The sequence below is a fragment of the Brachycentrus maculatus genome, unplaced genomic scaffold (assembly GCF_059751285.1).
Source record: "Brachycentrus maculatus isolate JH-2025_06_01 unplaced genomic scaffold, ASM5975128v1 h1tg000039l, whole genome shotgun sequence".
Taxonomy (NCBI): Eukaryota; Metazoa; Arthropoda; class Insecta; order Trichoptera; family Brachycentridae; genus Brachycentrus; species Brachycentrus maculatus.
This window is the reverse complement of record NW_028280793.1, coordinates 2,813,846-2,840,479: the sequence shown is the minus strand read 5'-3', so window position 1 is coordinate 2,840,479 and position 26,634 is coordinate 2,813,846. Positions and strand designations below refer to the sequence as shown.

The following is a 26,634-nucleotide window of genomic DNA, read 5'->3' as shown; positions in this document are numbered from 1 at the left end:
CATCTAGGTGAACAGCCATAAAAAATAAGAAAATTTGAACTTCGTTATAATCCATAGATAAATAATTGAATTCGACAAAATTCATGCCAAATTTGACATTGTAAATAAAAACAGACAGGCGCGTGTTTTAGTGTTGTAATATTTCTATTTTATTGTAGAATTCGGGCTTCAAATATTTTGTGGAAAATTCTACTATTTGTGGCATCTTGTTGACCTTATTATAATTCCAAAACAATGTTTTAAGTATGTTTGTTTGCCGTAAGTGATACATTAAACTTGTACAATGTGTTTACCTTTTTTATTTTTTTAAAAATATATATATTCTTTTCAGATGGATCCGAAGAAAACTATTAAGAAAAAGGCCAGGAAACATAAATCTAAAGATAAAACAAAATTAAAACTATGTCAAGAAAATGATATTTTACCGAGTAAATCAAGCCTTGCTAAACAAAATATACTACCTCAAAGACACCTACCCTCAAAATGCTCAGATGACAGCAAAAATAGTATTTCAAAAACTAGTACACAGGTTTCTGAAAGTAATGCACAAGATCACCATAGGCGGCGAAGGAATAAACAATGTAATAAAAGTTATAAAAAAAGATAATAATAAATTTGGATAACTTATATAGCGCCATTTTCGTAAAATAATACCTCAAGGGCGCTTCATAAGACCTTATATTTAAAAATCGAGTCTTTTAATAGTTTAAAGTAATGATAGTTAACTATAATAAAAAAAATACTGTATTTTCTTAGCATTTTAACTTCTTTGATAATTATTATATCCGCATATATTTAAATAATTAATGTTTTATATTTTCTAGCCAAAAAAAGGAATCAGAAAAAGAATCAATCAAATAATCAAGATAAAACTGACAAGAATGCAACTCCAATATTGAACATTCACCAAAAAAATGGTCAGTAAATTGATAAGTAATTGGCAAATTGAATTGAATAGCAGCGGACATTTTGAAATATTTTGTAAAAACTATCTTTGTTTTTAAATATTCATCTCTTCGAGACTATTTACAATATTTTGATAAAATTTTTGTATAAATAAACATAGCTCAATACATGTTTATATAAGTATAATATAATACACTTTTAAATTTAATAATATTCATATTATAACTAATAAATTATGCGCTTAGCGATGTTCAGCTTTAAATTCAGCATTTGTGATTTTTATTGTATTGTATTTTTTACAAACAAATGAGTATGTAAAGTGAAATTGTTAAAAGCGTCATATCAGTTAGTTAAGACAATTCATTTAAACGAGTTAAAACATGATGTCATTCTCTAATAATTAAAGAAAACACTTTGTTTTTTACCACTTGAGTTTTTATTAAAGACTACATGTTTCAGAAGTTAAACTTCCATCATTCAGGTCTGTATAATAACTAAAATATAAAATATAAAATTTTTCTATAAATAAGGAGAGTTTTTGAATTTTTCATTCTCAGTTGCTGTGATTTTTAGTATTTTTCTGGTATATACCGATGCAAATGCTGGTATTTGTCCGCCTCCGTAGTGTAATGGTCAGCATGCTCGGCTACCGTTCTGGAGGTCCCGGGTTCGATTCCCAGGAGGGTTTAATAAATATAAGTGATTTTTTCACTCTAATATTTATTCAATATTACACTGGACTGGTACCTGAAGTGGAGGGCTGATCACCTTTCCTTCATGTGTAAAAAAAAAACCATCGAGATAACACTGCGTTTATATGAAGCAGTGCCCTATGCACCATTGGGGTGCGGTAAGGGATTTATTATACCGATGCAAAGTAATTTAATGAATATGAAGATATGGACGCAGTATTGCAAATTGGGACATTTATTTATTTACTTATTAATGTAGACTGATAATCTAAGCAATATAAATCTAGTATGATATGTATTGTCCGCCTCTGTAGTGTAATGGTCAGCATGCTCGGCAACCGTATTGGAGGTCCCGGGTTCGATTCCCAAGGGGGGGGGGGTCAAATAAATATGTGATTTTTTTATTCTAATATTTATTCAATATTACCCTGGACTGGTACCTGAAGCGGAGGGAAAAAAAGGGAAAACTGTGCATCTTCAAGTTAAGCTTAGAGTATGATGTTCTCTGCATATCTAACTGTGATACTTGTGTAATATTTTTTGATTAATTAGTTACGATCAAAGTTGAGTAATAGGAAAAAGAATCAAACTGCAGGTTTGCATAAATTAGGGTAAATTTTCTGTATTACTGTTACTGTATTTTTGTTGTTGTTTCCAGTTTTGGAGAAACGTGGCCAAACAGTTGATACTACAAAGAAAGATGCTACATCAAATAATATTATCAATAATAATAAAACCAACCTCAACAGCCATCAGTTAAAGGGTAAGCTATCATCAAGTGCCAATGGAGTAGTGGTTATTTTAAAAATATTAAATAATGCTTTTCCCTGAATATTTAATCATCAGTTATTAACAACATTTTGAGTGTGTCCAAATACTTGTTCACAAAATCTGGATTATCTCCAATTACAGGAGTTATTTTCATATTATTTTTTGACATCTCATCGAATATGAAGAAGAATATGGAAGTCTGGGCATTTACGGGGCTGACGACCGTCATAGGCTGGTTTAAGTGATCACTTTACACACGTGTAACATTCACCAATGGTATGGCGTTCTATTCTCTCTGCCTACCCCTGTGGAGAAGTTAGTTAGTTACTTACTTCATACAAATGTAGGTATTGTTGACTTATTGTGTGAATTAAAAAAAATAATAATATGAAAATAGCTCCTGTAATTGGAGATAATCCAGATTTTGTGAACAAGTATTTGGACACACTCAAAATGTTGTAAATAAATTATCTGGTCAAATTATAAGCTTAAATATTAAAATGAAAATGGTATTTTTTGGCGTTTCTCATGTGTATGATTATAATCCAGGATTTGGACCTCACATACTAATATAAGAGTTTCTGCTTGGTAAAAAGCTTCCTTCATCTCACCAATAGATGTCTCTAGTGAAGTTCTAGTGATTCAATAACTATGTTTCTGAATTGGTTCATATATAGAGAACTTCCAAGAATTTGAGTAGTGTGGTTGTCAATAATGGGTAGAATTGGTGAATGTTACACGTGTGTAAAGTGATCACTTAAACCAGCCTATCACGGTCGTCAGCCCTGTAAAAGCCCAGACTTCCATATTCTTCTTCATCTTTGATGAGATGTCAAACAAATAATATGAAACTTATTTATTTATTTATTTTCTGACATGCGTTGGTATCAAGATTAATGCGTACATAATTTTTATCTTAAATCTTTTTGATTCAGATTTTTCTATATATGGTAATAAAATATTTATAAAAAAGAACTCAATATTTGTTTCAACGCTTTGTATATATTTCTTTCAAAATTGAATGAATTTTAACATGTTTGTAACTTACAGTTCTTGAAAAAATTTCAAAGAGAAAGGAGAATAATAAATCACCGAGAAACTACAGAAAATCTAAACACGAAAAAGAACAAAATGATAATATTCCGAATGTTGACATAAAAAGTGAGTATTTTTTTTTATAAATGAAAAAAAGAGAAATATTTGTATTTTTATTATTTACTAAAATACTTCTGTGACTTTGTATACTTTCATACTATTTCTGTGAGCCTAAGCAGCTCATTATTAGAAATAGGTGTCAAATTATGGTAGAGTGGGTTCGAACCGAGAAACTCTGACTCAAGAGTCCGCCACACTAATCACGTGACCACAACCCTACACATTTTATATTATATATAATTTAATCTGTTATACTTTACATTATACTTACAGTATTCGCATTTAATTAATTTTGAACATTTTCAGAAGAGACTCCACCTAAGGCCAGTGTAAATACACCGAAGCATCCCTCAAGTGCTTCAATACCAAAAATAAATCAACCATCTGATAATCTCTCCCAGAAGAAGGTTCGGACTCCCCGTAATAAAAATAAACCTGAAAAAAGTCGAAACAGTAAGATAAATAATTTTTTTATCTAATTTAGAATTTTCACATTTTCTTATTAAACTACAGGTGACCCCTGATCATCGCGACCTTGGTGAATGCGGATTCGTTATAACGCTGTATTTTAAACACTTGTCCGGATTTGACATTTCAGGAATTGTCATAAAGTGTGGTTGAACGAGCAAGCTATCTTTCTTTTTCGTTCACTCGCATAATGCACATGTACATAGATATTTACATAAAATCTCATAATGCAACACATATAAAAGAGTCTCTGCTAAATAAAAGCTTTTCCAATCCAACATAGATGGCTGTTGTGAACTCATATGTACTGTGCCATGTGATTGATCATATTTACAATACAAAAATTTGAGTAATGTGGTTGTCAATCATGGATAGAATGGTGAATGTTGCATGTGTGTTAAGTGATCACTTAACCAGCCTATCACACGTCGTTAGCCTCGTAAATACCCTGACTTCCATATTCTTCTTCATCTATGTTATATTTTTTTATGAGATATATTTTTTTATAAATATTCATATATTTTATGCAGTATTTAAAAACTATTAGGCATATCCAAGTACTAATTATATTTACATATATGGAACTGGTATTTATTTTTGGTTTTAGGTGCAGAAAAGCGGCTTAATCAATTAAGAAAAAGTATATCAGATTCATTTTCGGAAAATGAGGATAGTATTTTGGAAAAAGTCTCTACATCTTCTACCATTACTCCAAATATTATTAAGGCAGGAGGTATAAAATATGACAATAATACCTATTACATTGTTTGCAAAATGACATTTTTTGTTTTTAACAACATTGTTTTTTTAGAATTGAAAACTGTTCAAAATGAATACGGAAATTCGGGAAAATACCTTTCAAATGATGCATTCTCTAAAGGTAGTAGGACATCTACTCCGCTGAAATTCAAGATCCCCCAAAGCCCATGTCTTATAAGAGTCGACGAAAGTGGTATGTTATAAAAATATGTATATATTGACAAGTTGGCAAATTAATAGGGTACAGAGATATAAATTTAAACATTGAGACAGAGCACGGCTGTCAAAATTTAAAACACAGTAAGGGACATTTTTTTTGTAGTACGTTTTTTTTGCATTTTTGGACTAAGTAGAGTCTACTTAGTCCATAAATGCAAAAAAAACCTACTACAAAAAAATGTCCCTTACTGTGTTTTAAATTTGGACAGCCGAGCACTTTGTTGTTTGTTGTATTTTGAAGTAAATAACACGACTGACAACTTATATTTGGTAAAAAGGAGAATTTTTTCAATACAAAAATTAACTCAAATTTAATCGCTTATCTCTACTTTTTATGTTAATAATACAAATTATGGATGTTTTACTCTCCACATTGTCAGAATCACATAAAATGTGATGCAATATATGAAAACCTGAATAAAAAGTAACATTCTGAGACACTTGCAGTTCAAAACTTTGATCCCTTATATTTTTCTCCTGTAGGCTATATATAATTTGTCGATATTGTAGTAATCGAATTTGTACTTTTCCAATTTGAATGTTACATTTAATAGTACTTATCAGCAGTGAATGTTGTAAAGTGATCACTTAACCAGCCTATGATAGGTCATGAGCTCTTTAAATACCCAGACTTCCATATTTTTCTTCATCTATGTTGAGATGTAAATTTAAATATTTTTATTTTATTTATTTAACCTTTTAACCGCGTTCACTTTGTTCCTGAGAGACGCCCGTGCGCGGCGGTATTTCGCCGTTTTTTAAATGATTACTTTTATCATGTATTTAGTTAAGAAACGATTTATTTTCCTAAGCAAAAAACGTTCAATGGGATTCATTGTGCCTTTTTGGTACTCTATAATACACTCGTGTCACATTATTCTTGAAATATATCGTAATATAAACAAATAAAATCGTAACATAAATAAATCGAAGCACGCATCGTGTGTCACTCTTACCCACTGGCGATGCGTAGCGTCGAGAGTGAGACAGATATAGGGCATGATTATGGCGCGGGCTAATTACCGACCGCAAGAAAAATGAGGGATCTGTTCTTTTATTTATCCTTGTGATGTTACAATTTATTGGTCAGATATTTCAACAGATGTCATAAGGCCAAGGATTGATGTATTATTTTATCCAAAGTTCCACACCATGAAAAAATCCCTCCAAGTTGAACTGAGGTTCAAAACTTGGAGTAAAGTAAAAACACAAACGGTTATGTCAGCCGCGTACAGGGAATGTTTTGTGAAAACACATACGGTTATGCGAGCCGCGTGGATCCGGTTAATGCATGTCTATGATAACTATTACATATATCTAAGTTCTAATTATATTTTTATGGAACTGGTATTTATTTTTGTTTTTAGGTGCAGAAAAGCAGACTCAAAACTTAAGAAAAAGAATATCAGATTCATTTTCGGAAAATGCCAAGAGTATTTTGGAAAAAGTCTCTACATCTTCTACCTTCACTCAAAATACTATTGTTAATCCAGGAGGTATAAAATATGACAGTAATACCCATCAGAATGTTTTCAAAATGACATTTGCTATTTTTAACAACAATGTTTGTTTTAGAATCGAAAACTGATCAAAATGAATACGGAAAGTCGGGAAAATACATTTCAAATGATGAATTCTCTAACGAAAGTAGGACATCCACTCCGGTTAAATTTAAGATCACCAAAAGACCGTGTCTTATCAGACCCAACGAAAGCGGTATGTTACAATAATATATATATTTTGATAAGCTGGCAAATGAGAAGGGTGCAGATATCATTTTTTACATTGAGATAGAGCAGTTTATGTTTGTTGTATTATTAAATAAATAATACGACTAAGAAATTTTAGTAAAGAGAATTTTTTCGGTATAAAAATAAACTCAAATTCATGTTGTTTATCTCTAGTTTTCATGTAAATAGTACAAATTATGGATTTTTTATGCTCCATATTGTCAGAGTCAAAAGTATCATTTTGCAATAATTGAAGTCCAAAACTTTGATCCCTTTTATTCTTCTCCTGTAGGCTATATAATATTTGTTGATATTGTAGTAATCGAATCTGTACCTTTCCAGGTTGAGTGTTACATTTAACAGTACTTATGTAACATTTAACAGTGCCTTTAAATTGGCAGTTAAACTTATTTAACTCAACATTTATATCTCCTTTTCCCCTGTGTTCTTTACATAGTAAAAGTTTTTAATCGTTATCTGTGTATTTAGAATTTACTAAATAAGGTCTATAAGTTATTATAATCATTGTTAATTTTATTTTTTAGGATTTCAGGGAGCCAAGAAGCCTATGCATAATTTTAGACAGAAACTTTCAGCTGTTCATGTTGAAACCCCAAAATCAAATGATGATTTGATGCCGGTGGATTGTAAGAATAAAAAAAAAATAACCATATCGCTCACTCCTTTCAAGAACGTCATAAATCAAAAAACTTGATTTTTCAGGAGAACGTTTTTAAAGTTTAAAAATATAATACAATGTATTAAAAATAAATACTAAGCCACTTAATGAACTATTTACTGGGAAACAGATCTTTTTAGGAAAACCTGAAGGTTTTTTCTCCATTTGAAAAATATTAAGTATATTTTAAAAAAATCATTAAACAATACCTGTCCTTCAAAATGCAAAAACAACACTTTCTGCCCTGTAGCGGGTAAATATTAAGTTAAAAATATGCCTCTTTTGCTGGAATATAGTACATTTTCTGGGCATTCCGAAAGTTGACGTTCCGACGTTCTTGAAAGCAGTGAGTGATATGTTCTACAATATTATTGAATTAAATACATATATAATATATCATATTTGTCTTCTGTTTAGGTGAAACAATTAAAAGAAAAAGTGCGCAAGATTATAATGAATATACTAATAAACGATACAAAGTCGAACCTACAATTACAGAAAATATAAGTCTTAATAATCCTTTTAATAATAGTAGCGTTGGAACAGCTAGTTTTGTTCAAGATGATTCAATTTCTAATATATCAAAAACAAGCCTTTCTATTCCTGAAGAAATGGATTGGGAGTCTGTTGTTGAACAAATCATACAGGTTAGTTATGAAGATAAATCTGCAGTATATCTGTTCATTAATTAACCCCTATGGACCTGCACAATGTATATTAACTTTGGACTCAAATAGTCGTGATATAGACCCCACCACCTAGTTCAGGGCTGAAGGGAATAAGATAATTTAGAAATAAAAATAATCTACCTTTAAATTTTGAAATTGCTTTTTATATTTTTAGAATCTTGTAATTTTGTGTGTGCATTGTAGTTTTATTCAAAATATGAATTGATATTACTAATTCTAGGTTCGTGGGGAGTCTCAGCTCTCAAGTTCCAGACGAAATGTGAAATTGTTTGATAATAAATCGGTTGAAAAAAAAAATAGTGATTCCAAAATAACTTTCATTGTCGTTGATACAAACATTTTTATTTCTCATCTCCACACTCTCCAATCCTTGACAGACGTGTCAATAGGTTTGTATTAGTTTTGACATTAAAAATAATATTTACGAAATGTGTTCAGATATGTTTATTTAAATACATAATATGTTTTATTTCAGTTGGAAATGATAAAATTCGTGTTATGGTGCCTTGGATAGTTCTATGTGAACTGGATAGACTTAAATCGTATTCAAATGGGAACTTTGCCAATACGCAAGCAATGGCTAGGAAAGCCATGAGATATTTACATGAAAATTTATCATCTAACCCTAATATTTGTGGTAATAAATTTATTTTTTAAATGTTTACATAATATATAACACAAATCGTTTATAATATAATATATTTTATGTGTTTCTATAAATATTTATTTTTAATTATACAATCGTGAATCCGTTTTCAACTAAATGCAATATTTTCTACACACATTTTAAATTTTACTATGGAGGTTTTTTTTTGACTCATGGCCAATTAGGGAGGACTTTGGATCTTATTAATCGCTATTGTAGAAGCAATTCCTCTTTTATAGGATGATACATTATTATTTCTTTTTCTTCTTGGTGTAGATCTTGTGGCCTGTTTTTAAGTGGGATTAACCTCCTGCGATGTCGATTCCCACCTGTCAATCCATCTATTTGGTTGTCTGCTCGGCTCGTGTGTCGTCTACCTTGGGGTTGGCCATGCAGTGGAACTTGGGGGAGTTTGGATAGTTCCATTCTCCTCACATACGCATACCATTTTCTTTGTTGCCTTTTCCACTGAACGACATCTTCGATCTCGCATATTTCTCTTATCCTGGTGTTCCTTATTCTATCTCGTAGACTCTTGTCAGATATGCTCCTTATGGTGGGGACTGACCGGAGCCATTTCGTCGTAACGTAACACGTTACGATGCGAGCATTCGTATAGTCAGTACAGCGAGCTGAGTGCTCCATCCATAGTCGGAGCGCTCGCCGCGAGTGACGTTGCGACGTTATGTTGGGACGAAATGATCCGTTCAGTCCCCACCTTTATAGTCTTCATCTCTGACACACTTAGCGCGTTTTTTGTTACTGCAGTGTCCGGTCTGCATTCAATCCCATATGTCATGATAGTTTTGATTTCAATGTAAATTAATTAAAAATATTGCCACAGAATTCACAAAGATATCAATGACGAGCTACCGGAATCCATTTAAAAAAATGATTTAAAAGTGGTTTTCGGTTGGTCGTTGCACATACAAAACATTTTGGAGCTGGGTCTAAACTATTTAAATGGAGTTTATGAAGAAACTGCGGATTTGGAAAGAACTTTTATGTTGGTTATAATTTTTTTCGATATTGAATTTTGTCAATAATCAGTTAAGGGCAGTTTTGGAATTAAACAATTCACATAACATTATATCATTATTGGAGCCAAAGGACAAATGCTTTGAATTGTGCTATATACTTTTACAATGTTTACATAATTATTTTGTTACAGGTCAATCTGTGACGGTTGCAAATGACCATATGTTTCCTTGTTCCGTTGCTGATGATGAAATATTGAATTGTTGTTTACAACTTCAAAGTTCTGGTGAGAGTGTGGTATGTCAATTTTTTATTATTTTATTTATTTAATATAGTTACATTTTTAAGTACAACATAATACAATTTCTAAACATATGGCAAACTTATAGTTTTAGATTCGCTGTGCCTCTCCATAAAAGAGACTGAGCTCTTGTGCTTGGAGAGGGACTTAAACTCAAGGTTTAATGTTTTATATAATTAATGGTATAATAGTCTTTTTTTAATTTTTTTTTTTCAAGATTTATATGTAGTGGGCATTAATTTTTTTCTTAAGAATTTTTATATCATCTATTTTTTAAATTTCTTTAGGGAGTTTATTGAAATATTTAATTCCCAAATATTTGAAGTTTTGTTGAAATTGTTTTGTATTACATTTTGGAGTTGAAAAATCATTTTAGAATCTCGAAGATAAACTTTGTATTATTATTTTTATTTTATTAGTGTGCTTGTTTATATTTCACAGATTAATATAATAATATGTTAAGCAAGAAAAAGTGTGAGAAAAACACTATTTTGACGAGCGACATTTCGCATAACGAGTTACAAAGAAAGGACAAGTCCCTTTTTCACGACATTCACTTGTGAGCCGGGACTCTGCTATAGTCAAAACAAAAAATCTTTCGCTTAACTAGTAAGATTCATTCTGGAATGAATTATACTCATCATGAGAGGTTCCACTGTATATTGATCTGTGACAGTGGTTTATCGTATCTGCCCTAACAATTTTATATAATTACTTTTTGAAAGTGTCAAAATGTATTCTACGATAACTTATATCGGTAGTGTAAAGGCAAAGGGGTATATCTGTAAAATTTTTCATTTTCTTAATTTGTTCCACAAAATGTCTAAAATAGTGTAATCCATAATCTGGCAAAAAAACAAAGCTGTAGTTGCAATACTTATTTAGTGTTCTTAAGATATGTACTTATAAAAATACATAAAACAAATGAGTTATTTAATTTCACTAGTTTTTTTTGATACTCCCGTAAAATTTTGTCTGAGACAGATATACCCCTTTGGCTTTACACTACCGATATATTCTTAGTATTAATCTTGTGTACTCTGAGACGGGCTTTGGTCCCGTGGTTGATGTCACATACTCTTTAAGTCAGAGTTTCTAGGTTCGAGCTCATCCTACAACAAATTGAGTTTCTTATTTTTTTTAAACTTGTCTTGCAAAAATAGTATGAAATTGAAATATTTGTGTAAATAATAAGAATATATCTAGATATATTTTTTAAACTTTCTGAATTGACATTATTGTTATTTGCAGATTTTATTGACAAACGACATAAATTTGTGCACCAAAGCAGCCGTCAGTGGTATAGAGATGTTTACACACAAACAATTTATTTCGAAATTCAACGATTCATTGAAATACTCGGATTTTACTCCAGTGAAAGCTGAAATTGATGCACCTTCATCTTTAAACGATGAATCTACAACCCGTGACAATAGTTTAACACAAGTTTCTACTGATAAAACAATGATGCATATATTGCATGAAATGGAAAAATTTGAGACTATTCAAATTCTTTTGCGCGACTTTTTATCTGTCGTATTGGAGGTACGTTTGTGAATCTGCTGCGAAAAGTAACCGACCCAATCACTGCACTCTTAACACAATCTATTTTGAAAGATTAAAAGCTTGATTTGAATAAATAAATTATAATAAATAGTTAATATTTATACAATTAGTATTTAGTTATGATAAACCATCAAAAATAAAGAAAAGCAAAACAAATTTATGATGCAAATGTGGTTGGTAACAGAAGCAAAGGAAGACCGAGAAAACTTGGCATGATCATGTATTTCAAATACTTGGTCAGGTCAGGAGTTAGGATAATCGGCGGGTATGTGTGAGGAGATATATTATGAATGTGGAAGAGGTAAAGATTGTTTGAAACGACAGAGTAGTGTCACATTCTATTCTCTCTGTCTATCCTGCGGTGAAGCGATTTGATGGTTAGTTAGTTTTTAAAAAAAAATGGTTAGTTTTCGCAGTATGGTTTTCTTTAATATTTTTTATTAATTAGGTCATATCCATAAATCTTTCATCAAGATAAAAAGCGTATTAGAATCTATTAAAATTCACCTTTAAGAAGTGTATTTATTTTTATATTTAAATTTTCACACAGAATACACTTTTTCTAGTCACCCTATATAAATATATTTTTTTATATTTCTAGCAAGAAATGAAGGATGTTTTCGATAATTTATGGGTTAAAATAGTTTTGATTCAGCCTCCCTGGACACTTGGAGACATTTTGAAGTGCCTAATGAAGCATTGGATTGCCGTATTTAAAGATGTTCTCCCTAGAAGTGCACAAGAAACTATTAAGGAACTACAGAGATTGATTCCAAATCATAATAAAGGTATATTAGACATTTTTTAAATAGATATGTCAAGAGAGAGGATAAAGTATTTTTTGATAAGGGAATATAGAAGTTTGGGTATTTATTTACATGCATTACATTTACCAGTTATTGGCCGGGTTATGTGATCACTGTAACTATCGCCATTGATTAAATATTCATTTTGAATCTCATAACTTGTGTAAATATATGCAATGACAAGAAACCAATTGTATACGTGTTGAAGTGCCATCTTTGGAAATTCTCATACAAATAGCTGGAACCGTCATTAATGCACACAACATTGTTCTTAATTATTAAATACTAGAAGACACCAAAAATATTTTTCATTCCTTATTTTTTTTTCTATTTTATTAAAAAATAAAAACTAAAACAATGGCAATTATAGTGATTTTTTTTGATAAATTCTTGGGAAAATATGGCAACCCTTTCATACATTAACATACTTTGGACAGGAAAGGTATTTTCTACCTGTTCGGTTGATGCTTAAGAAAAGGAAGGGTATTTTTACCTTCTGCGCCAGTCTCATTTCATAGTCAGAAAAGAAGGAACTACATATTAATTGTTTTTATATGAATATTATGTACCAATCTCTTTGTTGAGGTCTTAACTATATGTATATATTTATCGAATCACATTGCCAGCGGTTCGCAGGTGTAATAAACACCCGTCTGGAATGTGTTAAAATCATGGATTAATAAATCAAATATATTTTTTCCAGGAGTTAATATATCAATGAATATGAGATCAATATCTTCTATGGGTATAATATTAGTAAAATATTTTCAAACTAACAACAAATATACAAGTTTAGCTACAAAATGTATCGAAGCTATTGAAAATTGTACCAATAATATTCCTGACAACAAACCCAAGGATTATGAAGAACCGAGTACTTCCCTACCATACGTTCCTAATGAAAGCATGACAGATGATATTTCCAACAATAATTCTGTTCAAACCATTGACTTGATTGTAAATCAATATTCCAACTGTCAAACAGATAGTTTTGGAATTGAAGATAACTCTGTGAAAATTATAAAAATATTTAAAATGATTCTGCAAGGACTATGCAAATTTTGGTAAATGGTTTAATGTATTTACTCTGCTTATATAATAAATACATTTAATTTATTTATTTATTATAACATATTTGTTATTTTAGTGCAGGATTGGCTAACACTTTGAAAGTTCAGCACAATTTAAATATTGAAGTTGATCAATCTACACCCCTGGAAATGTTGATTGGGCCAGCAACTGAAGTAGGGAATCAATTGCAGTTAATTGTTAATTGTACCTCAAGGTTTGTTTTAAATTTTTTAATAATATTAACCCTGGTATAGTAAAAAACAACCTCTAAGGGCGTTTGTCCACTACACGGAATTTTACCATCCGGCACGTCAGTTAGCGTTTTCAAACAACGATCGGCTTGTGCTTTTGTCAATCTTACTTCGGATCGGAGCTCTTGATCGGTGTGTGAACACGTTGCGCGTAAATTCGATCACGCTAAACTGACGTAGTCGCTTTCATTTTTCGAAACCGGACTGCTGGACGGTAAAATTCCGGGTAGTGGACAAGCGCCCTAAGTGTAAAATTATGTATAAAGTTTTGTTTTCCTTTGTTCATGCATCTGTTACAGTTTTAATGATCTTAACCTGTCCGGGAGTAAGTTTCTGTGGACAAAACTGTATCTGGGGAGTGATTTTAAAAAAAAAAATTAAACTATTTGTTATTTTATATCAGAGTGCTAAAATAAAATATAACAATATAAAAAAAATATTTATTTACAACAATAACATGATTTATATAAAAATTATCCATGTTTATTTCATGGGTTTTCTTTGACAGCGTCATTACAATGATGTCACATAAACTTTGTTTCAGCATCATCATAATGACGCTGCCACATAAACTTTGTTTCAGCATCATCATAATGACGCTGCCACATAAACTTTGTTTCAGCATCATCATAATGACGCTGCCACATAAACTTTGTTTCAGCATCATCATAATGACGCTGCCACATAAACTTTGTTTCAGCATCATCATAATGACGCTGCCACATAAACTTTGTTTCAGCATCATCATAATGACGCTGCCACATAAACTTTGTTTCAGCATCATCATAATGACGCTGCCACATAAACTTTGTTTCAGCATCATCATAATGACGCTACCACATAAACTTTGTTTCAAGTAAAATGTCATGGGTAAAACAGAAATTAATTATCTGTAGTATATTAAGTATTTATTATTATTTTTTAATCTACGTAGTTTTAGTGAAAAAATGAGGTGTAGTTTTAGTGTTTAAATATGACAGATGACAGTACAAGTGCCATTATAGAAATAAATGTCACATGGCTTTAGTTATAAACGCGGGCATTCACGTGTGCCCATACTCCTTTGAGGAAGGTTTTGTTTGGGTGACTATGTACGGCAATATTGCCGGACAGGTTAATAAGGAATTCAAAATTGTTTAATCATTTATATTAAAATTGAGCTCAAATCCCTCGATGATAAAAATAAAGATTTTTTCTTCTATCCTTTCAAAAAAATTCAGTAACAATTTTTTTTTCAAAATCTCATAAGACATGACAGACTTTTGTTGTAAAATAAAATCTCTGGAAAATGCCCTAAATGACACTTTATGTATGCACATTTGGTTACCAGGGTCAATAAAAATGAAGTGAATAATGTTTTGTTTGAAACCTTTTTTTTTTTAGATTTTCTTTGCCATCCATTGATTTTTTTTTACAATGTGTAGGCGTTTGGTTGATTTTTATTCATAACCAGTGCTTATTGTAAAATATTTCTTTTTTGTCTCACCTAGTTACCAAATATTTAATTTCATATTTTAAAACTAAAATTATTTTAGGATGATATCGAGCTTCACTTTGGAAAATTTATCACATTCTCAAAGGGAACAAGAAAGTATTTTAGCGTCTGAAGCCTTGACAAATATTTTGTATGATACATTTAGCGGGATGGGCCATTCATCTGAGAACTTCAATTCTAAAGACGTGTTGACATTCTGTACTTGGCACAGGTAAGCTAAACATTTTATTCAAATGAAAAATACAAACATAGCATTCTCGAAAATAATTAATTTTGAGTTACTTCACTTCAATTATATAAATTTCAATACCAAAGTACCACATATTTTCATACAATCCTCTTTAAGCTTCTTACTTCATTGTTAATAAGATGGTTTTTAAAATGAAAACGATTCCTTTGTCTACTTTCCATATCTTATGTAAATGAAGGTCTATGAATGTAAACCTGTTATTAACTGTTTGTTATATTTATTTCAGGAATCTCATATTAGAGGCGTATAATGAATTCATCATATTACACAATCTTATAATGGAGTGTAGTCAAAAATATGCTTCCATGAAATAAACATTTTGTTAAATTGTTACTTTTTTTTAGTCTTTTATATTTTTTTTTAGTTTTAATAAAAAAAATGTACCTGTTTTCATAACATATGATTTTCATTTGAATAGCATCTATAGTCTATTTCATTTTAAAAGGGTAAAATAGATATTATAAAATGTAAAGACACATCTCTCCTTATTCCACTCTGGAAATTGTAATTGTATTACATATTGCAGTGCCAAGTATCATCTAGTGTTTTACTTCGTAATGAAATAGGGTGTATCTGTTTTCAAATTTACTCATACGAATACATATAAGGTTATATTACATGTATTATTACATATTATTCTGTGGATAAAATCCACACATGTGATTGATTCTAAAATATGCTTAGTATTAAAATAAGTTTGACACTGAGATGTTAACTGTCATATTTTTGAGATAATCGTAATAAGTTTTAATCTTAATAATACCATTCAAATAAAGCCTAGCAATAATATCGTTTCCATGGTAAAAAAAATATTTTAAAAAAAAATTCAAGTTTTCACGAGAGAGGAAAAACTATTTTATATTTGTACATATCGCTCACTCCTTTCAACAACGTCATATATCAAAAATCGTAAATTTTCAGTTATACATGTTTTCAGAATGCCCAAAAAATGTAATATATCCCAGGAAAAGCGGCATATTTTAAATTTAATATTTACCCGCTACAGGGCAGAACGTGTTGTTTTTGCATTTTGAAGAAAATGTATTGTTTAATTATTTTTTTTAATGTACTTAATATTTTTCAAATGGAGAAAAAACCTTCAGGTTTTACCTAAAAATATCTGTTGCACAGTAAAATGTTCAATAAGTGGCTTGATATTTATTTTTAGTTATATTATATTCATTATATTCTTAAGCTTTATAAACAATCTCTTGATAAATCAAGTTTTTTAATATATGACGTTGTTGAAAGGAGTGAGCGATATGTTCAAATAACTAATAAAGAAATTTAAATCTGAAATATTTTACTCTATTAAAAAATACTGCATTAGTTATTCGAATCCGAAATCAAGGTAAAAATATTGAAAAAGCAGAATTTTCATGCTGTATTTTAATGCCATATTATTTTTCTCAGTTTTGCAGGTTTGGAAATTAAATTGAGTGGTTATGTTTGGAGATATGTATCTAAAAAGTAAAAAAGCTAGATGTTTAATTTTACGATGGAAACCATATTAGCAGTCTATAACTTTAGTTGCGCATGTAATGACATTTTAGTAATTTGAGACTGAGGATTTTTCATAATTGTTTGCTGTAAATTGGGGTGTTAAAACAGCTACCTTAACAGTTCTTAATACATTAAAACTGGGGGCAAATTATTACAAAATATGTGTAGTTTGTAACAAATTTGCATGACTAAAAAAATATACGATCGTTACGGTATTTCAAATCATTTAAATAGCAATCTTTAGACAGGAGTTGACATTTTTTTCTGCACAAAAATCTAAAATAAGTTGAAACAACAAAAGTATATTGAAAATAATAATGTTTGCAAAGTTATTAATTGGACCATGAATCGTTTATAATACTGAACTTCTGAATTGAAGTAAATTTTTGTTTTACAATTATTTGTACTTATTATAGGGATACAAGTGCCTTATTTTTAAGTGATAATTATCCTTCAACAACAAAAAATTCATGTATATATCTAAATGTAGGTATCGAAAAAATAGCATTTGATAAAAAAATCTTCTTATATATTAAAACCAATGTCAGCAAAATTAAATTCAGCACGCAGCAACCCAAAGTTTGTGCAGATTCCATGTTCCGATCCTTAATGTGTTAGTTTAAGGTTGATTTTTAGTCACAGTTAATTGCACTGAGCTTATTTACACGATAGATATGTTCTACACAATACCGTGTAATTTTTTTTGTAAAGAATGAGTATGAAAAAAAAGGTGGATGTATTATGTACCTTGTATAATAATCAATTCAGGATATCAAAAAATAAAATTCATATTTGCTTATTGTATCTCAATTTTATTCAATAAATTCAAAGCTAACAAAAAATACTTACCTAGCCCTGTTCCACATACCTCTCTGGGCATAGTACTGAGTAGTAAGTACACGTGAGGGATGTAGAAAATTACAAATTACTGTTATGAATTGCCAAATAAGTGTTCGATTTCTAATTATTTTTTTCACCGTGTTATTTCAAAATCATTTAAAAAAACCTTTAAAACGGATTTCAATATAAAGATGTATTCTTATGGGCTAAAACATTCAAGCATTTGAATAACATTGTAAATCATAGAGAAGCCCAAAGAAGGCCCCTATAATGGTGGCAGAAACATTAGTAGAAATAATTATTAATACACAGTTTACTTCAACATTAACTCCTTAATTTCTTTGATAAAATTCAGTGAGAGTGCTGCTTACTTTTAGTGTGTAATTTTACATTAAAATTATATATGTACCTTAAAAATATTCACCGAGTTATATAACATTTATGTATATGAATTTATATTGAAATTGATGTTTATTTTTCTGTTAAATAAGCAAGAAATGACAAAATGTTTTTATGGCCTATACACCTGCACACAAAATTGAATAATAAATATACATGTGATCGCAAAAAGTTGAAATGAATAGATTAAACAGAACTATTAGATACTATTTTTTGACATCTCATCAAAGATGAAGAAGAATATGGAAGTCTGGGCATTTACGGGGCTGACGACCGTCATAGGCTGGTTTAAGTGATCACTTTATACACGTGTAATATTCACCGATTCTACCCATTATTGACAACCACACTACTCAAATTCTTGGAAGTTCTATATATATCAACCAATTTGCCCGTAAATGCCCAGACTTCCATATTCTTCTTCATCTTTGATGAGATGTCAAAAAATAGTATAAAAGTGACTCCTGTAATTGGAGATAATTCAGATTTTGTGAACAAGTATTTGGACACACTCAAAATGTTGTAGAACTATTATAGTTCAAACACCATTTTATTTGTGTATCGTGCTAAATACATTTAACCTAATCAAGCAGCTGCCCGATTTGAGTGCAAAATCGTATTTTGCATATTTTTCTTTAACCACTAAATGCTGGTTTTTTTTCTTCACAAAAGTAGGACAAAAAATATCTGGTTATTTTATGTTTTATTTTAAGAGTTTCATAATTTGAAAGTTGTGTAGTTCAAAAATACGAAGCGGAAGCAAAAAAAATGTAAAAAAAACTTCTTCTAACCCTGCACCCAATAGTGCATAGGGCACTGCATCGTATTGACGCAGTATTATCTTGATTGTAACTTACATGTAGGCAAGGGGATCACTTCTGTATTTCAGGGACCAGTCCAGGGCAATATTAAATAAATATTAATATTATATAAATCACTAATATTTATTTTTACCCCTCCTGGGAATTGAACCCGGGACCTCCAGCACGGTAGCTAAACAAGCCAAACATTACACCACGGAGGCAGATAAAAAAACCTTAAATTAATGAACTTGGAAGAAAAAACTAAATGTTCAATATTTTTCATATATACCTGCATATATTTTATCAATAAATTCTTGATTAAAGATATTAATTCAAAATGTTGGATTAGCAATAAGAAGTTTTTTAAAATTTCTATACCATAAAACCCTTACTATAAAATGTCCATTTTACAGGCGATCATAAAAGTAAAATTAAAAAAATCTTGGAACATGTGAAAACTAGATTCAACAACATTTTAACTATAACAAGTCCATAATTGTTTTATGAGAGCATAAATCATAAGAATAATAAATCAATGAGTGATAATAAAATGATTATGACAACCTACTGATTTTTATGTTATTAAAGCTTATCATATATAATAATCATTTCGATGATGTATTCATATATATTTTGTTATTTTAATCTAGTCAAACGATAATATTCATGATTTTTTTGTTGTTACCAGCGGTGACTTGCAGTGTCTAGTATTAAATTGCCAAATCTTACAAAAAATATAATCGATTATGTATTGTTAATTTCACATCCAAAAATGTATTTTTGTGTACAATAAGATATTTCATGATATATGACAATACATTACTGTGATTTTAAATCATGTTAAAATCTTTTTGAATTTTGATTTGTCTAATCTACTCTCTGAGTTTGTGGAAATATATATTCTTTGTTCCTGAACGACCCAGGATGGTATTACAAATGCATTAATTATGTATAGAGTAATTAAATGTTACTTCTATTTCGTAATAATCAAATATGTACTAATAAAAAATTTAAAATTTGTGGCAGTATGCATAACTTACTATTTCCGATAACACTCTTCAGATAACAGCTTTGTAATACCAGCCCTATTGTCTTTTATACCTGGCGATTCTCTTCTGTTGCCATATATTTTTGTAATGTTTTTATTATTCAATAAAATTTCATTACAAATCTTTAAAATTTTTGTATTTACCTTTCTTGAAAATGCGTTTATTGTATAAAATTTAACAGATACCATCATACTCCTGTTATCTGTTAAATTTTGAAATTCATGACATTTTTCTATCTATACCAAATTCATCTGGTCTTACTGAATTTTTTACATCATCGAATCTTACAGTGCAGTTTTGTAGCTATGCAGAATGGTCAATTATCCAAAGTAAAAAAGATTAATCAAACAAAGATTAGTGGTGGATCCTCATAGAAATTCAAAGTTCTAGGAAGTAGTATAGGAATGAAGAAAAAAAAAACAGTATTTGTATTAAGCAAAACAGTGAAAAAACTTTGCCTTTATATTCAATATTAAAGGAACTGTTAAATAATTACATAAAAGGAACTTTAAAAAAATTATGCAGTGTTTTTGACTGAAGTAATATCGTATTTTTTAAAAAAGTTTTCTGAACTCCAATGTATAGTTATACAAATATGATAATACTTATTATGTTTTTCTCTCATATATTAATAATACAATCCATGAGGAATAATGCACTAATATAAAAATTACTAGAGCAATTTATAAAATTATGGTAAGGAAGTAATTTTTATAGCAAAAAAATACACAAGGTTACCTGGGTATAAAAAGAAACTTTAATGCTGGTCACTCACGACGAGGAAAATAGTAGATTTTGTTACATTTTCTCTGGTTTTGTAACGTTCAAGTACGAATTTTGGAAAGACGAAAGATTTCACTGCCAACCTGGCGATGTGACGCGAAATCGAATACCTACAGCGCCATCATTAGTATATGATATTTGTATATAAGCTTCGTTCGAGTCTGGCCGGGCGACCGTCATGAATTCATTGCACAAACTAATTTATATAATTCATTGTAAACGATAAATGACACGCCGGGTGATCTCGTGTTGAAAATAACTATTATGTATTGGAAATGTGAGTACTTCATTATTGGTAAGGCGTTTCCTCTCATTCCGCCGTTTGCTAAACAGCTGTCAAACAAATTACGCAAGAAATTTGTCTCGACTGCTGCTCAAATAAGCGCTAATTAGAAGAAATATGTATTCTATAACCTCCCGAATGACCCATCAACAGCATTGCAGGTAATCAACTGTTTTTGTTGTTGTTTTTCATGCCTGAAAAACTGTGCAATCTTCTTTGTGTGAAATGTCATTCTGACAGTCCGTTGACAGCGAGTCTGTTTTTATTATCGTTTTTATGTTATATTTTAGGTAAAGTACGGACAACCGACTCTGAGCTGTCGGCAGAGCCACCTGGGAAATTTCGGAACATTGTCGGGATGGCAGAAGCCGAGTTTAAATATCCTTTAAAGAAAATACCCTGCGTGTCCAGCGCTCAAGAGGTGAACGATTAAATGTTATTTGAAGCCCACCTTTCATAAAGAGTTACACTAATCGCGCCATATCATCCGAGCATGGACTCGTAAGAAAGAAGCCAAACATAATTACAAGTACATTTATTGTCATATAATGTTGTTTATTGCAATATATGCATATAAAATAAGATTCAACAAACACAAAAGATGTCATTCAAAAATAACTACAGCACGTGGCGTATAGATTTTGAAATGGTTTTCCAGTTTTACTTATACAGTTACAAATGTCAATTTACTAGTGGGTGCAATGCTTGGCCATGTTTTGTTCACAAAGAAATAGGTATGGATGATAATTAATAAATAATATTGGATATATGATGTAAGAAGACCAGCCCGCCGAAGCTTGCAATCGCAATACCGGACTGGACTCTTGATGCTGACAAATTTTCAGCCCCCATCTGTGCTCCACGAGCAGTTTTATGATGAGGTTGGAACTCTTCATATCAGCCCCTCCGGGAAGCCTGCCACTGTATACCTTATAAGACCATCTCAGTGTATACTGGTGTCTGATATCCTCATAATCGGAGATCGCTCAGTGGGTCGTAATGCTCGCAATTATTTTTCAAACATATAAACTAATTCTGTAACTTTGTTACCTTTTCAGACTCGTACAACTATTGGCAAATGACTTGTCGCGGCAGAAGGGTTCCATTTCCCCCATTGTGTTGGCGCTTTGGACAGTTTCATTTCCTAGCGCTGGATCAGAATATATAAACTACAGAGGACGATTCGGCATTGTTTTATTTGGATGTGTAGCCAGTAATTACTGTTTTAGTGTTTGCAGATATGTATAGGCAGATAGATGATATAACCATGAAACGTGTGTTATTGCACAATTTTCTTGGGAGTTATTCATCGTGACTAATATATGTATACTCTCCCCCCTGAAAATAAACATATTATGCTCTTAAATATGTTTTTATTTTGTTCATTAATGACCGAGATCCTTGAAAAGTATCATCCTATCCCGCTCTCTGTGATCTTACAACATTGACCTTAATTTTTTACAGAAATGCAATCTAAAGTAACTAACTGACCATCACGCCGCTTCCGCAGGGATAGGCAGAGAGAATAGAACACCACACCACGCTACTCTTGTCTTTGTACACATTCTTCTTTACGCATCCCCTCACACATCCTCCTCCCAACCCTTATCCGCACCCCAAAGGTGCATAGGGCACTGCATTATATAGAAGCAGTGTTATCTTGATCGTTAAATACACGAAGGAAAGGTGATCAGCCTTTCGCTTCAGGTACCAGTCCAGGGTCATATTAAATATATATTTGACTGAAAAATCAATAATATTTATTGCGACCCTCTTGGGAATCAAACCCGGGACCTCCAGCATGGTAGCCTAGAGCGCTAACCGCTACACTATGGAGGCGGACCTCATACATACCCGCCGATTATTCGGATTCCTGAATTGACCACTTTCAATTATTTTAAATACTTGATCATGCCAAGTTTTGCCCGGTCATCCTCTGCTCATGTTCCCAACAAGATTCGCCTCATAAATTTCTTTTACAGTCCTTTCTTCACTCGTTCGTTTAGATCTTTTATAACTAACTAACTAACCATCACGCCGCTTCAGGCAGAGAGTATAGAACGCCACACCACTCTGTCTTTGCAAACATTCTTCGCCTCTTCCACGTTCATGCATCTCCTCATACATACCCGCCGATTACTACGACTCCCAACCTGACCACTTTCAACTATTTGGCATACCTGATCGTGCCATGTTTTTCTTGGTCTTTCTCGGCTCCTTTTCCCCATTACATTCGCCTCATAAATTTGTTTTACCGTTCTTTCCTCACTCATTCGTTCCACATGTCCAAACCATCTCAACGCACCTTTCTTAATTTTATTGATAATGGTTATCTCCGCTTTGCATTCCTTCCTTATTTCACTATTCGAACATCTATCATGCATCGTTTTGTCGCACATTCTTCTGAGAGATTGCATTTCGACTGCACTTAGTCTACTTTCATCCTTTTTTTGCCAACTCCATGTTTTACTTCCATACATTAGAGTTGGAACCAGGACTCCGTTGCGCACTGCCAGTTTAGCTTCCGCTGATAGGTTTTTATTTGCCATAACTGATATTATTAGAGGGTATTTCTTTTTCATCGACAATTTTAATGACTTCCTTTAATCTGACTCTATCGAATGCTTTAGTAAGACCTGCAAAGCAGAGGTAAGCTGTCTTATTGAACTCTCTTGCTTTTTTAACTATTTGTCTAACAACAAATATGTTGATATTATTTATGTCCGAGTTCACTCGGTTTCTCACCGTCACATATTTAGCATATTCTTCTGGTGACGGTGAGCTTCTGTATTTCAGATGGTTTTTCTTCGGCGAGTTCCTTGACTTCATCAGTACACCATTTTATCAATAATGATTATCTCAGCCCTGCATTCTTTCCTTCTTTCACCATTCGAACATCTATCATACATATTTTTGCCTCACATACAAATAATGTAAATAAAAATAAAAATAATAGCACAACCTGGCTGAACGGTGGAATACGCGTGAATAGCCAATAAATAAAAAAAAGACATTCATAACAACAGCAATGGGGGCGCGAGATAGAGACAGGCATGAATTAGAAAGAGATAGAAAGGCATTCGCCGGAGCTAGCGATTGAGTTTGGCTTAGTCCCCAGAACCAAAGATCAAAGACGAATATCTATTTACTTATATTTCTTCTTTTTTTATGGCTGTTCACGCTTCTAGCCAATGCGAGTTATTTTTTATTTATATATTATTATTTTACACTTTTTACAATTTAAAAAAAGATAATTGTTTGAGTTTTTATTATTTACAAAAAAAAACTTCAATTTCATACTATTTCTGTGAGCCTAAGCGGCTCATTATTAGAAAGTGGTATCAAATTGTGGTAAAGTGGGTTCGAACCGAAAAACTTTGATTAAAAAATCCGAGACACTAACCACGGGACCACAACCCGATACGATTTGAATTCAAATGCAATTCGCCGCGCCGCACATAGGGGCAAGATGACTCGAAAACAACAAAAGCGCGGTCGTGCGGAACAGCTTTTGAAGATAGTTCTGAACGATGCAATCGCCGCAGAATTGAAAATCTAGGGAACTCCACTCTACTTTCACAACTAGGTTATGCAACGACAATGAATCTGAAAGCTTCTGGATAGCCAGTTGCATCCAAATTATTAGCAGAAATAAAAATTATTGCAAACAAGTTTGGGAGGTTAATAAGGTTGAGATGTTAGTGGAAAATGGAATGCTAATGCTGGAGAGGTCTGAAAGGAAGCCGTCATTAACTCTAGAACACTACCCTCAACTTTATAGGCATGAATACTACCGGGGGTACCTGAGTACCCCGTAGATATTTATGAGTTAGAAATAAAACTATAAATTTATCAATTAATTTCTTGTATTTACTCAAATGTACTATTACTTAGGCCTACAAATAAAACAAATTGAAATAATTTTTAAAATTTTTGTTTGCAAAGATTGCATATTTTTATTTGATGGGTGCACAAATATGACGACGACAAGAGGAGCACGCGGTCCTCGATTTCCTATCTTTTATATGCGGACAGAAGCAGCAGCGATCAGGTTTGGTATCTCGAGGGACTGGTTCAGCAATGTCCATTTCATTTTTTAAAATACCATGTATAGATTTCCTTATATCCCGGGGCAAACATGGCCATTGTAATTTTTCTTGCATATACGGTGTTATAAGAGATTTTGCCATTTCCTTAAAAAATAGACGTCTTTTCGGAATGAGTTTCTTGTCTGGACTTCTTGACATAGTATAAAAAATCCAGGAGTTTACTCCTACTGTATTTAAGAGGGTATAGAAAATACACAAAGGCTATCTTCTCGTTTTTTCTAGACGTAGAATACTTTTTACTCATCTGGTCAAAAACATCTACCCACATTTTATTTTATTATAAAATGCTATAATTTCTGGCAGTAGTACTTTATTTTCTTCATTGATACGATACCACGAATGTCATCTTCATCGCCACTATCAGCGTATTTGCAAGCAACAAGAGTGGAGTAGTGATTTTGAGAATTAACACCAGGCTCTTCTAAAAGCTAAAATCTTGAATGAGGTCATCCAGTTCATCATCTGAAGCACCTCTAGTATTCATCTCCTCATTATCCAAATCTTCTAAAAACACTGCTTTTTCACCATCAGTTCTAAGACGTCGATTTGATCTATGAGACAAATGACTAACAAAAACGTAGATTACTTCTCATGGAAAATAACAAACTTATAAACATATGTAAAAAGAATAATAAAAACACGATTTTAAGTGATAATAAAAACATAATATACCTAATAAAAAGGTTTAATATTTATTTCAAGAATAATATTTAATAAAACTTACCAATAAATAACAAAGTTCAGCCGCCTTCGAATTTGAAAAAACTTTGACAACTACTACCGTGGGGTTCTAGAGTACCCCGGAACACCCGCCCACACGTCTGTACCTGCGCGACACTTCGATGGACAGTTCGTCGCAGTAACTAATAATTAGAGAATAGCTTGAATGGCGCAAGTGTGGATACGATATTTTTTTAAATACTGGGTTTTTAAAATCCTGTGGGGTACTCCAGTACCCATGATAGCGTTTAAGAGTTAAACGGGTGCCCAATGAAATAAGATCTAGGTCTCCAATTAATGCCCTGCAAGTGCAGGCCTCTGACGCCCCCTCGGAATTATTAACTATCATTTTTTTAAATCAGAATATTATATTTTTTAGTCGAAAATTTTAAGATAAATTTATATGTCAAGTATTGTCTTCTCAATCCAATTCCATTTTCTACTAACATCTCAATCTCATCGACCTCCCCTAACAAACAAAATTAATTGAAAATCATTTGTAAATGTGTATGAAATATATTAAATAACTCACTAAACAAACCAACTTAATAATGAAACTAACCCCAATTACAGGAAAACAAACGATTTCAATTCAAATCGTATCGGGTTGTGGTCCCGTGGTTAGTGTCTCGGATTTTTTAATCAAAGTTTTTCGGTTCGAACCCACTTTACCACAATTTGATACCACTTTCTAATAATGAGCCGCTTAGGCT

General features: G+C 31.6%; 1 protein-coding gene and 1 long non-coding RNA gene across 5 annotated transcripts; both read left to right on the top strand.

Annotated features, from left to right (window-relative positions):
- The first annotated feature begins 97 nt into the window (after positions 1-97).
- On the top strand, positions 98-16,257 carry Swt1 (Swt1 RNA endoribonuclease). 2 transcript variants are annotated; one of them, XM_088277156.1, is made up of 21 exons: positions 98-243; positions 332-581; positions 825-917; positions 2,257-2,361; positions 3,420-3,530; positions 3,831-3,977; positions 4,600-4,725; positions 4,804-4,944; positions 6,338-6,466; positions 6,546-6,686; positions 7,246-7,347; positions 7,797-8,026; positions 8,289-8,457; positions 8,544-8,705; positions 9,886-9,989; positions 11,245-11,538; positions 12,161-12,347; positions 13,069-13,429; positions 13,513-13,650; positions 15,223-15,393; positions 15,659-16,257. In XM_088277156.1, the coding sequence occupies exons 2-21, from the start codon at positions 332-334 to the stop codon at positions 15,744-15,746; spliced, it is 3,249 nt and encodes a 1,082-aa protein (XP_088133282.1). In that variant the 5' UTR covers positions 98-243; the 3' UTR covers positions 15,747-16,257. The 2 variants fall into 2 exon arrangements, with proteins under 2 accessions (XP_088133282.1, XP_088133283.1); XM_088277157.1 differs by having other exon boundaries at positions 98-258.
- A 4,521-nt stretch (positions 16,258-20,778) lies between these two features.
- LOC148312495 (uncharacterized) lies at positions 20,779-22,478 on the top strand. Of its 3 annotated transcripts, none has more exons than XR_015839231.1 (3): positions 20,779-21,253; positions 21,383-21,826; positions 22,151-22,478. It is a non-coding gene; the product is annotated as an uncharacterized LOC148312495 (long non-coding RNA). The 3 variants fall into 3 exon arrangements; XR_015839229.1 differs by having other exon boundaries at positions 20,782-21,086; positions 21,383-21,513; positions 22,151-22,470; XR_015839230.1 differs by having other exon boundaries at positions 20,782-21,253; positions 21,383-21,513; positions 22,151-22,470.
- Positions 22,479-26,634: the final 4,156 nt, after the last annotated feature.